The 15,954-nt window shown below is 34.1% G+C and overlaps 1 protein-coding gene across 1 annotated transcript in view; it reads left to right on the plus strand.

Moving 5' to 3' along the window:
• GFRAL (GDNF family receptor alpha like) overlaps window positions 1-12,973 on the plus strand; it is a 52,459-nt gene extending 39,486 nt beyond the window's left edge. Inside the window, exons 7-9 of the mRNA XM_033103640.1 lie at window positions 10,076-10,171; window positions 10,260-10,332; window positions 12,708-12,973. Coding sequence (XP_032959531.1) covers window positions 10,076-10,171; window positions 10,260-10,332; window positions 12,708-12,780 — 242 coding nt within the window. The 3' untranslated portion in view covers window positions 12,781-12,973. The remainder of the gene's footprint in view (window positions 1-10,075; window positions 10,172-10,259; window positions 10,333-12,707) is intronic.
• The last annotated feature ends 2,981 nt before the right edge of the window (window positions 12,974-15,954 follow it).

The raw sequence follows: 15,954 nt of genomic DNA on the forward strand, positions 1-15,954 counted from the left end.
CTAGGTGGAGAATATTCTTTAGTGCTCTCATCACCTTTCTCCAAGTGCACTTTCCTCCTTTCTCTACTTTATTTAACCTTCTTTCACTGTTTTCTTCTACTTCAATTGGCATATAGGTGGGAAGAGAAAAGAAAGAGCTAATGCCTATTAAGCACCTATCATTTGTCAATAATTTTCATTTGTGGTATATTATTACCCCTGATTAGTCTGCTTTTGCTGGGTTATGAAGTTTATACATCTCCAAACTTCAGTGACGTGATTTCTTGCTCATGGTGTGTGTAGGCAGCTGCGGGGTGACAGCTGAGGTTCTGTTTCCTGTTCCTAGACTCAGGAAAAAGGCATAGCCACTATTTGGAATATGCCATTCCCATGGCAGAAATAAAAAATAAAAAAAAGAAAATGAAGCAATGGAATTGCTCTCAAGCTTCTGCTTGACCATAACATACATGTTTGCTGATCTCATTTTTCAATAACTCAAGCCAAGGTCAAGCCCAATGTCAGTGGGGTGGTAAACATATTCCTCTCAGAAAACAAATAAAATAAAAAGGAGCTTTAAGTCACATGGCATCGGGTAGTGGGTGTCTAATCCATTACCGTGAAAGAGGAGTGGACCTTGAGCAAAATAATACAATCTATCTCAATTCCCCTTGGATATCTGAGAAGCATGAGACTCAGAATTCGAATGGACTTGTTCAGGGCTACTACAGCTAGTGAATAACACACTGATGAAGTTCTTTCTGATTCTAAAGCCAGTGTTTTCTCTGAGCAGTCCGGTTGAAAAGTGGAGAAACAAACATTGTAGTTCTATTATTCTTTCATCTTTCATGCTAAAGCTATTCTAAACCATCAGGTCACCTCAAAAATCTAAGCGTCATCTTTGTTTTAACACTCGGCATATTCAATATCAAACAAACCTCTAAATTATACAGAGGGTGTCCCCAAAATGTATACACATTTTAAGAAAGGAAAACTGTATTAAAATTGTAATACTCAATATATACCGATAACAAAAGATGAATAAAAGTCACGTTTGACTTCTGCAATTACAAGAGGCGCTCTCAGTGGTTACCATCAACGTCAAGACACTTATGATTACAGCAAACTACTGCTTGAGCAATGTTGACCAAAGTGTCCGTTTGTATACATTTTTTGGCACCCCCGGTATATTTCTTAAAGATGTGATTTATTGAGCACATATTCTGTGCTAAACACTGTTCCAAACTCTCTTTTTATATCATCATATTTAACTTTTCACAATAAATTTTGTGGTAGGCATTATCTCATTTTAAAGATAAGGGAACAGAGTCTCAGTAAGTTGACTAAAATAAGGAGCTGGAATGAGGCAGAGCCAGTTTTTAATCTATCTCTGATTCTCACGACTGTGCTACTATTCCCGGCCCAAGTCTGCTTTCCTACAAAAACCTCTTTGTTTTAAATGATACCTTTCCACTTTCTGTCCTCTGTGCTCCAGCTCCTAGCACCTACTCATATTTTTAATTTTCATCTTATCACACCTAACTTGCTATTGTAGCTTCCCAGTTAGATCTTCCTGCCAAACCAATCTACTTACCATGACTAGACTAATTTTCAAACTCTGCCTCGATCATGTTATTTCTGTGTGCAAGAGACAGCTATTGCTCGACTTTGCTCCTGTTTTTGTCCTTCCCAAGTCTAAACTCCTTCATCTGATTTCCAAAATCACCTCAATTACATATCAGCCTTATTTCCCACCATTCCTCAAATGTGTACCTTTCCCCTAGTTGTCCCTCCTTTATTCCCACCTTAGTTCATTCACATCATTCCACTTACCTGAAACTAAGTTGAGAACTTCATGAAAGCAGAGTCATGTATTAGTGTACAAATATACCCCATGTTGATTGTCATAGTACTAGTTTTAAAGTAGGAAGTAATTACTTAATTGGAAAATCTGTTCTTTGGTCCAAATAGGGTGGTTTCTGCCACATGGTCCTGTGGACATTTGTAGGTGACTAGGTATAAATGATCCATGAACTCCTGCTAGTTCTGCTGGAATAGGTCTCCAAAGTAGAGGGCAAATTCCAAATTCACCATATCCCATGAGGACAAGTTAAGAAATTGAAGAATGGGAAATTAACTGGCAGCAAACGTGGAATTAATGTTACATCATGCTAACCTCTCCAAGGGGCTATAGGAGTAGCATTTGGGAAATTAGGCATCTCCCAAACCACAGGGTGAAAAGTTTGCTTGACTCCCAAGAATAGAGAACAAGAAAAATTGTGGTGTCAGGTGCTTGTGAACGTATGTGCCTAGTAGAGGAAAGTATTATAAATTAGTGCCTACATTTACAGATACAAAATACTGTTAATATTGCATTCTCTGAGTTTCTGTTGACTAAGAATCCTTAATAAACATCTTATACCCACCCAAAATATATAAAAATTTGTCTATCAATCATAAATACCCATGTTTTCCTAGATGAATTTTTATGGATTCCCAGATACATCCTGTGGAGAAAATAAATTTAGGGAAAGTGTTCCCCTCTACAATAGTAAAAAACTAGAAAACACTTGCAGTAAAAAATGTACATAACTTATTTTGTTTAATCTAGAATTTCCAGTCATTTAACTTATGGGAATCTTTTATTTGGCAAGCACATAAAAAAAGTATTCTTCAGAACTAGAACTAGTGGTTTTTGGGACACGGATTAGAAAATTTTGCCTCTTCAAACAAACTTTGAATTTGCTGAGTCCACTTAGATAGCTGTGAATCCAATGATACCCATCAATTTGCCCATCAATAAACAAACTAAACTCTTAGAAATAATCACCAGGAAATACTGGTTATTAACACATTTTTGTTGATTGAGTAACCATATGCATTGCAGTTAAGACACCGATTTACATTTTAAAAAATGGTGATAATAAGTGGAAAAAAATATGATTTATGTGACACACCAAGGGTGATGTCAGTTAAGATGAGAAAGAAAATTACATAATCATATATTGTGCAGTGTATGTCACTAAACAGTGACAGATGTGCTCTTTCAAATATGAAATTTGCTAATATATACTTTTTGGCCATTAGGTAATTGTATAAGCATGCCATTATACTAGCCATATTATACTGTAAATTAGATAGATATGGTGTCAATTCTCGAGAAGGTTGTTGTCTAAGGAGAATTAAGAACATATATCACACTTTTATATTCAGCTTTTCCCTGATAATTTGCAAATTTATGTGCGGGAAAGAGATACTGCAATTATATATATATATATATATATATATATATATATATATATATATATATATATGTTTTCCATTTTAAAACTCAATAACTTACAAAACTCTCTGAATTATCTTATCATTCCAAATGACTATGAAGTCCCTCCAAAATGTATCTCTTTGCTTTATTTTGTTTTTTCCCCTCTAACTCTCTTTCCCCTGATGTTTTTAAGCAGCCTATGAAAAAATTGCTTAAGCCAGCCAGGTAAAATCTTATACATTTCCAAAAGGGTAGACATTATTAAATCCTTCAACTCCAAATGGAGACATCAGAAAGCTATCTAGACAATTAATGGTATTGCCACATACATTTTATAATAAAAGTTCTATATGTTAAAAACCTCTGTATATAAAAACATAGATTTATGAAGTTGATAAAATATAGTGTAAATTATTCCAATTCTTATCTTACATTAGTCTTATTCAAAGTCCTCCTAGTGCTTGCATAATATAATTCAAGGTAAAAATGACTGTTTAATTTTGGGAACATATTATTTTTTTCTATTAAACTCATTCCAGATATAGGCAGTTTTAAGAATGGAGCTACTTTATATTTTTTATGTAAGACTCAGGTTGTGTCAATGTCGATATAGATTATAGTAACCAAAGATACAGTGATGTCTGTTTGTAAACAGTTACACTAATCTTTTGTGTATTATTCTTTATATGCCCTTTGCCTGGTGAATACTCTGGAAAGATTTACATATGGTCCTAACTATAAATCCTTAAGAACAGAAAATGCTCATTTTTGATATCATAATCTAAGATAACATGCCTTGAAAATTGCAGCATTCATTTTTTTTATATTTCTGTTAAATCTCAAAGTTAAAGCAGCTGATTTATTTGATTACATTGAAAATGAACATATTTCCGAAGTGTGTGAAAGTTCAAATATCCTACAGGTGTATGTGAGGCATTTTAGATGCTTTAGTATTAGATTTTTATGTCACTTCTTCTACTGTGAATTTCAGCAACAGAAACAAACATGGGTTTGGCAATTAAGTCCGCGAACTTTCTACCATGCATTTAAACGGTGGAAAGTTCGCGCACTTAATTGTCTGACCTTTGTAATCATGAATATTTGCAATCAGATACTATTAAATGCTACTTATTGTACAACGCTATCAAATACAACTTGTCTCTATTATTTTTCAAATGTATTTCCTAATCCAATTGGCTGCCTCATAGGAAAAAGCTAAAAATGGTTTTTGTGGTTTCTATGAGGTGGATTTTATATATAATTGGTAGAAGATTTTGCTACAAATTTGCATCTTCATTGTTTACCAACTCCGTGATCTTCCACAAGAAAACTATTCTGAGTCTGAGTTTCTTTATTAAGTTGAGCTAATAATTACTATTTGACTAGTTGTTATAAAATTAAACAATGTGTCTCAAAGTGCCTTGTAAAGCATTAAGCATCATATAAAAAGAAGCAAAACATTTTATGAGTTGTATGAACATGTGCATGCAGCTCTCTCTTCCATCCTATAGATGTACATGCATACATACATATACTGGGGTTGCCAAAAAATGTATACATATGACTTGTATTCATCTTTTGTTACTGGTATATACTGAGTATTACAATTTTAATACTGTTTTTTTTTTCCTTTCTTAAAATGTGTATACATTTTTTTGGCATCCTCTATATATATCTATATTTTGCCAGAAGCATCAGCATCACCATTGTCTTCCCAGACCTACTGAATCAAAATTGGCATTTTAAGATAAACAGAAGATTCACATTATAATTTGAAAAGCATTATATTAAGTGGTATACCGTATCAGATAATCTAAGAAGTCCTATCAATTTTGTAATTCTATACATGCACACTTGTGTATCTATAGATGTATACTCTAACAAGGAATATTCTGTTTCTATTTTAATTGATATCGTTAGATCTGTTTCGTATGAGCCCAAAGTTACAGGTGACAGTTTTTTTTTTTTAATTTCAAGGTTTAAAACTATTGCCTTCTGAAACAATAATATTATATTGATCTAATACAGTGTTATTTATCAGAAATAGCATAATTTGTATTCCAATTGCTACGTCAGTGACTATTTCATTATTTGCAGAAACTATTAAAGATAATGTAGAACATTGGAGAGATTTTATTACTGCCTTTGAGACTTAGTATAATCACCAAGCAAATCATCTAGACATGTGAACAAATTTGTCATTCAACCAAGGGTCAACCATTGTTAGGCTTGTCAATAGATGCTCCTAGACTTATGATGGGGTTATTTCCCAACAAACCCATCATAAATTGAAAATATCATGAGTCAAAAATTCATTTAATACACCTAACCTACCAAATACCACAGCTTAGCTTAGTCTACCTTAAATGTGCTCAGAACACTTACATTAGCCTCCAGTTGGGCAAAATAATCTCACTGCCACTGTGTAGCTCCTAAGAGTATCACACCACATATCACTAGCTTGGGAAAAGATCAAAATTCAAAGTACAGTTTCTACTGAATGCATATTACTTTTGCACATGGTAAAGTAAAAAAATCATGAAGCCAAACCATCATAAACTGGGATTGTCTGTATTGTCATTTACTAACCCTGAGCTTTTTGGCTCATGTCAAAAGAGCAAGACAAATGTTTGACAATTAAGTTCGAGAACTTGTTGCAACGATGTTGCTATCCAATTTTTTATATCAGAGGGATCATTCATTATGTATTTGTACTGACTGGACAAATCGTTAATCAAGTTTACTATTTGGAAGTGCTGGAAAGGCTGCGTGAAAAAGTTAGACAACCAGAAGTTTTGCCAACAATTCATGACTCTTACATCACAATAATACACCACCTCACACAGCACTGTTAGTGAGGGAGTTTTTAAGCCAGTACACAAATAACTGTATTGGAACACCCTCCCTACTCCCTTGATCTGGCCCCCAATGACTTCTTTCTTTCCCTGAAGATAAAGGAAATATTGAAAGAAAGACATTTTGATGACATTCAGGACATCAAGGGTAATATGACGATAGCTCTGATGGCCATTCCAGAAAAAGAGTTCCAAAATTGTTTTGAAGGGTGGACTAGGTGCTGGCATAAGTGTATAGCTTCCCAAGGGGAGTACTTCAAAGGTGACCATAGTGATATTCAACCGTGAGGTATGTAGCACTTTTTCTAGGATGAGTTCGCGAACTTAAATGTCAGACCTCATATACTTATTCATTATGTGTTTCTTTGTTGACATACAGAAATCTGTACATATTTAATATATGTGGCTTGATGAGTTTGAAGATAAGTATACACTGTGAAACCATTACTGCAACCTACATCATAAGTTTCTTCCCATCCTTTTCATTATTATTTGTGTGTGTGTGCGATAAGAACACTTAACATGGGATCTACCCTCTCAGCAAATTTTTAAGTGTATATATACAGCCTTGCTAACAATAATCACTAGAGTGTATGGTAGATCTCTAGGACTTGCTCATCTTGCATAACTGAAACTTTGTACACTTTGACTAAAACCTCTAAATTTCCCCTTCCTCCAGCCCCAGGCAACCAGCATGTGTTTAGTCATAGTGCTAGAAAATAAACCTAAGACATGGATTTATCTTCTTTGAAGTTTGTGAACTAAATAAATGAACATGCCTTGTTGATGCCTATCATAATTATTTAGAGAAAGCATATTATTTAGTTAGTTTAGTTTTTACAACATAAGTTTCAGCAGCAATGGTATTATATCCTCGTTTTCTGTGTGTATTCTTTGGTTTGTCATATTTCTAACGTATTATTTTTTTCATATTTAAAGATGCTTATATATTTTCCTTTCTTCTCAACAGCAACCTTAGATCCATCTTAGAAGGGGGCTTTCAAACAACAATGATCAAAAGAGTCCATGATATATGAAATTTCACTCCTGATCATTAGGTGAAACAATTCAAAACTCATTTTCAATTTGGGAATTGTATACCTTCAGATGAGGCATTGTTGACTAAATTAGAAATTAAATATATTAAAGCCGATAAGTAGCACCAACCCTTGGGTACATGAGAAGGCCATCCTTGAATTTTCATTATTACTAAAATATGACCATGGTATTGGCACTCTTTTATTTAATCATGGAAATAAAGCAAAAAAAAAATGCTTTAACTATATGATGTGATGCATTAACAATTAAAAGAACAGCTACTAAATATATTGTTAAATCAATCAATGAAAGTGTTCACTTCGCCAAAATTTTTCTTCCAAGCAGAATCTTCTACGTTATGTTTTATTTGAAATTTTAATCAAAGGCTTACAAATTTGCAGTTTGTGATCTTTGTAAAATTTTTATTTCAAGCATTCTGACATTTATTTTAAGTCATTTCATATCTGATCTATCACATTTTTTTCTTACAATTCATGTACTATTTCGGATACGTTATACAAAGTAGAGTTTTGGTCTTCAGCCACTTCTGCACAAGGATTTTGGAAGAAAATAATAGAAATGATCACATCTCTGTAGCTCGTTTGGGGAGAACACTATTTAAATTTTGTCTTAATGTAAAGCTAAATTCATCGTGATTTCCCATCAAATGCACAGGGATTTTGCAGTGTAGCTCATAATAGTGTTTAATTTCTCTAGGGAACAAGATAAGATAAACAAGTCACTGACAGTGTTTATATATAAATATAGCAGATGGTGTGGGACTGAGGTTGGTTATTAACTCTGCCGACTTTAATTTCATGGTTATAAAACACTGTAAACCTCACTGTTTATAAAAGGCAGAGAAGAATCCCCAGTGGGCTTCAGTAGCCAAGAAACCCTCCATAACATTAATCTCTCTAACTGATATTGGGTATCCTCCTAGGGTGCAATATTTAAGATTGTAGATTGATTGCTAGACACATTAAAATTTTCACTGGGATTATTAGGTAGCATTTCTGTCATTGATCTAGTATAACGCTGTTAATGAGTTCCATGTGAGTGAAAATTAGTGAATGAAATGATTCTTTCTAAATTTTGCTAGATGAATGTTTAACAGTTAGTTTAGGCAGTTATATATCTAAAAGATAGCCTAATTTGTCAAAATAATACCTTTATTTTTATGAAAAGATAAATCATGACACCAAACTACTAGACCAAATGCACTGAGAGATAGAATGTCACAAAAGAAAATTATAGCATCATTCAAATAATCAATGTACACTATATACATTTACATTTAGGCCATGAATCTGCCTAAAATGTCACACACACAAAAAGCATAGAATTAAAAAGAAGCAAATTCATGTCCCAAATCGATTTAAATATAATATTTTATTATGATCATTTATTTCACTAAAAAGCTGTATGCTCAATTTGAATAAAATCAATTCTACCAAAAAGGAACACTATTATAAGCATGGCATTATTTGAAATAGTCCCGTTTTTCCATTTCAACTTTAGAGTGAATAACACAATTTATTTTACAACCACAGAAGTGAAAAAATTTCACAAGCTCTACGTCTATTCCTTTTCCATTCAGAAGAGGTTAATTTTTCAGTTTCTAAGGTAAGAGTAGAAACTTCCATAAACGCTCTATGATAACCCAATATGTGAGTTGGGGATTTAAAAAATCTTGAACTAAAAATATCTTCACTGTATTAAAGTTCAGACCCCTTGAGAAAGGGTTTTTTTAGTCACAAAATCGTCAGTTGCTCTTCTAGCTCTTATTTCCGGCTGTTTCTTCTGGGCCCACCCTGAGAGTTTTGTTACTAATCTGAAACAGTCTGTCTCCTTGCTTTCTACCAATTATTCCTAACATACACCTCAAAGCATGGCTTCCAAGGAGCCGGCTTCTGAACAGCAGCAGCCCCGGGTAGAGAGAGGACTAAATGGAACTGTTGGTAACATATCTTCTCATCTCCCTTCCTGTTCAGAGCCTATTGTCACCAGATATAATATCCTGCACTTGATACATTCATTTCTGCAAAAAACTATCCACTCAGACTTGGATTTCCAGGTCTCAAAATGTATGAACATCTATAACAGAGGACAGGAAGGCCTCCCTCAAGTAGAAACTTTATATAATTTTTCTTTTCTTTTTTTTAAGCCTCAAAACCCACGGCTATTTAGGTATGTGTGAGATTCATAGTTATGTTGAATTGAGTCAATACTAGGGGTGATGTCACTACAAAGTTACTAGCAAAAGTCACCTAAAACAGCTCTATCAATTAATTTTAAGGATCGCATCTTTTTGTCTTGTGTTTTGTGAAGTGAGGTGAAATGAACACTGAGGCCATGGAGTGGCCAAGAGGAGCCCTTAAGTGAGACAAAGGGGTTAAAAATGGGAAGGGGTTTTTAACTGAAGGGGTTAAAAGTGGGAAACAGAACAGGGGAAACAAGCAAACCCAGATACTGAAAGGTCTGAGGGGTAAACAGAGTGATTGGTTTAAGGACTCTCCTTTGTAAGAATTCATAAATACAGTGGGTCTTAGGGTAACAAGGTACCATTAAAAACATTAAAACAATCACTCATGTAATGAAGGAATCATCTTCAATATCCCAATAGGTAGCCTAAGGTTTCTGTCCTTTTTTCCACCAAGTCTATTTACAAGGTACAATCTTATAAATATAATCTTTTTTCTAATCATGGTTTGGAAAAAAAAAGTTTCTATAAGGAAATTATCTGATTAAAAGGTGAAAACAAGCTGTTAAAATTTAAGAAAAGTGTTCCCACTTTCACCCTCATCTATCATATTTTATTAAAATAGTATAATTGAAATAAATTGGTTCCTTATAAACATAAAGCAAATTACAACCCACGGTATAAAAATAATGCACTACCTTTAAATATTTTAATCTCACTTTCATTATTTTCTTTCAGATTATCCAACTCTGTCCAATGTAAAAGGCATTACATTGCATAAAAGAAAACAGGCGAAGGAAATAACTCTACGTGGATTTCATTCCCCCTTCAACGGTCAGTTAAAAATCAAACCTCTATACTATTTTTATTATTTATTCTCTCTAGAAATCCAATAATTTTTTTTTTAATTTTTCGTTCCTAGGAGAAGTAATTTATGCTGTCATGTGCATGACAGTCACCTGTGGAATCCTTCTCTTGGTTACGTTCAAGCTGAGGTAACTGGATACAACTGAGAAGGGAAGGAAAGGGCTGGAATTGAATCAGCCCTGTTAAAGCACATTTCACAATGGCAGAGCTCACAAAGGGCCTGAGCATGAAAACTTCTCCATTAAGACCTACTAAATCAACTTTTAATGTGGGACAGGTTCATGGAAACATTACTCTTAGTCTTCATATGTCAGGGAAAAGTGATCATAAGGGATTTTTTTACATTACATTTTTACAAGCACATATGTATTGTCCCCCCTAATTAAACTGTTATCAATCTTTCCCCTGATTTTTTTACAAAACCCAAATTGAACTTGACGGCATGCCTTATTCAAATCACTTGCAGTATTAATCAGCTTACATAATGGACCTGGTGTGTGCTTCATACAGTTTCTGTCTACCTGAAGATTTACTCTTCATTTCAATTTTTTATATGCTAATGACTTTATTCATGTTTTAATATGCAGTCATTAAAAAAAGACACTTAATGAGGCCTCACGAGGTACTGTTAGAAAGACTTATTACTACTGCCTGACATTAATTCACTCTTTCCAAATCTTCTTTTTCCTTGGCTGCTTTGCTCGAATGCAGTAATGCTCCAGCAGGCATGAGAGATTTGAGATTTGAGACACATCCATCTCTAGATTTCTAGACGTCTAGGGTTTAAAATTCTTTTCCACTTATTTACCATTTTCAAATAGATATAAATTGGTGTGCAGTTGCTTACTTTAATTTAAAAAAGTAACATCATATTTAAATATCAGTGATGTCCATTTGCTGATTCATTATACCTACCAGTATGAGTATATGTCCATGTAATTTGAGTATCATAAATGTTAATGAAGAAATATGTGTGTGCATATACATATATATAGTATTTATTATACAAACACATACATAAAATACATTTATCAGTAAGATTAGACCCAGAGAGGAGCAGAGACAATACGCATTTTATTCCTCATTTTAGTTCTCAGAGGGGGCAACACAGTAAACCATACAAAGCATGTATACATATTGCTCCTCCAGAAATCTCAGACTGAGACAACCAGGCAGAAAAAATGAAAGACTGAAGCGGGTAGGTAGATAGCAATATCAAAGTGTTGGGCAGAGGATGAGTGTATACTCTGCCTATGGTCATTCAAACATATTTATTATTAAATGCATTGCCAGCTAAACGCATCCACTCATTGGATCCAACGTCTCTAAGCATTTAATTTGATGCTTACCAATATCAGTACCACAACACACTGCTTTTCTCCAAGGCCTTAAAATGTGTCTTTTTACGAAGAGATATTCCTTGGATTCTAAGATACACTTAAAGGCCAAATAACAAGAGTCAGTTTCAAGGGGGAAAATAGCATTTGGAATTTATTAAAATTTTCCTTTATTTGATTTAAAATATTTGAGAGCCATGTTCAATTACTGGGCCTGCCTCGATATTCTATCATAGGCATATTCTTCCAGAGAAGCACGAATGGTTTCCTAGATTAGTAAAAATCTTATTTTAATGGTTCTCAGTGTTGATTTCTTAGCCACACATATAATATATAAAGTTCATATCTGCCACATAGGCCCATGGGTTTTTACAGATTATTTGTTGTGCCATAGATAAATAAGGTGATGGCAATTTAAAATTCCCTGTGTATCAGCTGTAACTTTACCTCCTCTCTTTCCTGCATAGAAAGGCATATCCCTTTACTGGATGACAATGGGAGTGTTATAGATGAAAATCTTGAATTTACTGTAATATGTATTTTAAAGCAAATTATTCATACTGTTACGTATATTACACTTAGTTATAAATTATTTTCCATACAATTTAAAATTGATCCTTATATGTAATCTGAAAGATCCAGACCCAAATGACAAAAGTAAAAGTCATAATAGAAAGAAAGAACCAAACAAAACAAAAGCATCATTAAAAACAAAACCTGCATTAACCCACATCTGGAGGTAAATAATGCTTTCTCAATAAAAGAAGGCTGGATGCCGCTCACCTGGTGGTCAGGTATAATCCATGTGAACACTTTTCTGCAGTAAAGACTGAGGTTTTTGCATTTGTTTCGTGGTACGCTAAATGAAAACAGCCCTAAATTTTCAAAGAAATTTGCAGAGAAACCAGTAATTTATAACACAAATATTTGAAAAAGAAAGGACTCTTTTTCTTTTTGGAAATGATTATTTGGAAATTACAGTTAAATGCATGATTGATACTTCTAGAAAGACCATAGAATTCCATTCTAGTATTGAGACTTTACATTCAGGAACTTGATTATTTTTCCCTGTCAGGCACAGAATCGATCCAAAAATATAAGCACACATACATTTGTAAAATACTTAAAATGGAATATTGTTAACTTTTACTTTTACTTTTATATAGAACCTCCAGAATATCAAGTCAAACCAGAGATCCTTCACCAATCCAAATACCTGGAGGACTCATGATTCATTAAGAGCCATGGATCATTAACAATCACTTTCTTTCAAGCAAGTCTTTGTAGCCAGTCAACAGAAGATCCTATTCCTCATCAATGGAAAAATGTTAAGATGGATTTAATGACACTCGGTCATTAAGTATAGTAATGTAAGGCATAATAATATGGCAGCTGTTCAATTCATTTTTGCTTAAGAAAATACTCTAGTATAAATATACACTGGTATCTTTAATGACACTGGTACAGAATTACAGAATTGCCCTTGAAGGCAAAAACTGTTATCATAAGTTACAGTCTGCATGATTTATTTCATGATAAATTTGAATCCATAAAATAGTAATTAGTTGCATCATAATATGACATAGTTGGCAGGGTTTTTTTGTGATCAATTTGATAAATTCCCATTAACTTGCCAAAAGGATAATGCTAATAAAAATAACCAATGTATTTGTTATTTGTATATCCATTTTCAAATCATTAGCTCAATTATTAGCATTGGAATTAAGTTCCTAAATATTTGGTTGGATGATTAGTTTTAAAAGTGATGTCTTGGTTTTTTAACAATTTGCATACTGTTGAACTTCTTTTTGAACTTGATATCTTTATGTCATACTCATAAAGCTGTAAAGCAACTGCATTGGCTAAAAAATGAATGTGCATTTTAATAATACATTTTATTTGTGAATTTCAGTTTTGCTATGCTAATTATGTACTTCTGCAATAATAAAGTAATATCATAATTGCTACTTTCTATAGTTTCCATATTGTTACTTTTGTTTTGATTTAACATCAGCGCATAATTGTGATTAGAAAATTTTGGAAAAGATGTTTATTAGTTAAGTTTTTGATACATATATGCTTTTCAACTGTTTGCAATCATTATAGTACCAATTGCTAAGAATAAATATGAGTTGTTTTTTATCTATAGTAGCACAGAGGCACAAATCGGCAATAACCCAAGCATACCAATAATTAGTTGTATATTTACAATTAAAGGTCCATAATTTTTTATCTGTTTGGTCTCACATCTATTGCTGTTCACTTCACTTCAGATCAAATGGTCTACATTAAATTAAATATGAAGTTAACATTTGGCTATGTTTACTCAGAGTAATTGAAAAAACCTTGATTTATCTTTTAAAACATGAAGGAATAATTCGGTGAGTCACAAATCTCCCTCAAGCAATTCTACATATTCCAGTGGCTGTTAACTCCCTAAGCTAATGTGAAGAGAATGTAAGCATTTCCATCTCCAAAACTGTCATTTAATTTAGGCTTGCTAATGCCTGGGAAAACACAAACTGTTCTCTGCAAATTGAAGAAAGAAGTCAAGTTGCCTCTTCCTTCCTTTCTTCCTTCCTTCCATCCTTCCTTCCTTCTTTCCTTCCTACCTTCCTTCCTTCCTTCTTTCCTTCTCTTTTTTTTTTTATTAAATTTATTGGGATGACATTGGTTACTAGTAAAATTATATAGGTTTCAAATGTACAATTCTATAATACATCATCTATATACTGCATTGTATGTTCACAACTAGAGTCAGTTCTCCTTCCATCACCATATATTCGATTGTAAAAATATGTTTGTGCTGAGCAGAGATGGGGAAGACAGAATGCGAAGGATATGGCCTCCTTAAAACCAGAATGTTTTCTCCTAGGCCAGCAAGAATGAGTGGGCCATTGTGGGCAGAATTGCAGAAGCAAGAATCAACATGAAGCATATACAGAACTGTAAATCATCAGCTATTGCTAGAGCAGGGAGTCCAAATTAAGAAAATAGGGAACATAAGACAAAATGTGGGACATCCTTCAGGACTGAGACACTCAAGTTTCTTAAACATGAGACTAAGGAGTTGAGGCACTCCAGAAGTGGTTTTCAGACCCCTTTAGGGCATGCCTGGCTCTTGTCTTTTACTCTTTTGCTCTGGGAAGCCTTTTCTAACAGCCTGTTCCCTCCCAGAAGCCAGGTACTCTTGCTCAGTGCTTCCCCTATCTTAGACTACTATGCCTCACTACAAGTTATTCTTCATAACTGTTTTCCTCAGCAAAGTATAGGCACTTTTATTGAATCTGTTGACTCATCTCTGTTTTCCACTCATATACACGAGGGTATGCTCAATAAAAATTGTTCAATGAATAGAATGCTTCATTTGGAAGGCTATAAGGTGCTACAAAAGTCATTTTAAACAGAGGAGTGTGACATATCATCAGATTTATGAATGAGAAAAGGAATGCTGGCAGAATTGTAAATGATGGACTGAAGCTGGTGGACACTGATCTCTAGGAGACTGCCTAAAATGTATTGTAATGTTTAGTTCATAAGTATTGAAAACCCGCATTCATTCATTTGTTCAACACTTATGTATAGAGCCACTGTATGTGCCAGACACTGTACTATGTACTGGAGAGAGAGTGCTGAACAAAATCCTTTTGAAGATTAAAAAAATAAACAACTAAAGAGGGTAATTTCTGAAAATGATAGATGCTACTAAGAAATAGATTGGAGTGCTAGAGTGATGTGAAGAGAAATAGTAGTGATGTGAGAGAATGGAATGAACATAAATATTTCATAAATAGAATGGACGGGGATTTGGGATTACCCATTTGCAGAAAATTGATGTAAAGATCATGGTGGGAACAGAGATGATGAGTAGGCTACTGATTTATGCCATTAGGTAAATGATGGTGCTACTTAGAAAACTGGCTCATACAGGAAGAGGATTAACTTGGAATGGCAAAAGGTAGTACACCACTTATCTTCAGATTTGTTCCCACCTTTCTCTACCACTTTTACATCCAAGGAGGCTGACCTATACGGAATACAGTTTCCCTTGTCCTCTGGCTTCCAGCTGGGTTCAGCCAACAGTGAGAAATGGCAGAAGATGGGGGAAGATATTCCCCTGACTCCCTCCATGAAGGCCCATCTTGTGTGGGCTGTTTCTCATGACAGAAAGCCACTGTTTCTGTCAGTGGCCTTTTCTAGTGAAACTCTTCCTTCTAGATTCCAGTAAACATTTCCTCTCCTTTTCCTGCAGGACTAGTAGTACTAATGGCTCAGCTGTTACTAGTCTTGAGTTCCTGAGTTACTGGATTACTCCTTGTAGTTTTCCTACAACTACTCTTGCCTGTATAAAGACTCCCTCAGTCAAACATTCGTAGCGTCATCCATTTTGTTAATCCTAATTTGACTATACCA

The sequence above is a fragment of the Rhinolophus ferrumequinum genome, chromosome 3, assembly GCF_004115265.2.
Source record: "Rhinolophus ferrumequinum isolate MPI-CBG mRhiFer1 chromosome 3, mRhiFer1_v1.p, whole genome shotgun sequence".
Lineage (NCBI taxonomy): Eukaryota > Metazoa > Chordata > Mammalia > Chiroptera > Rhinolophidae > Rhinolophus > Rhinolophus ferrumequinum.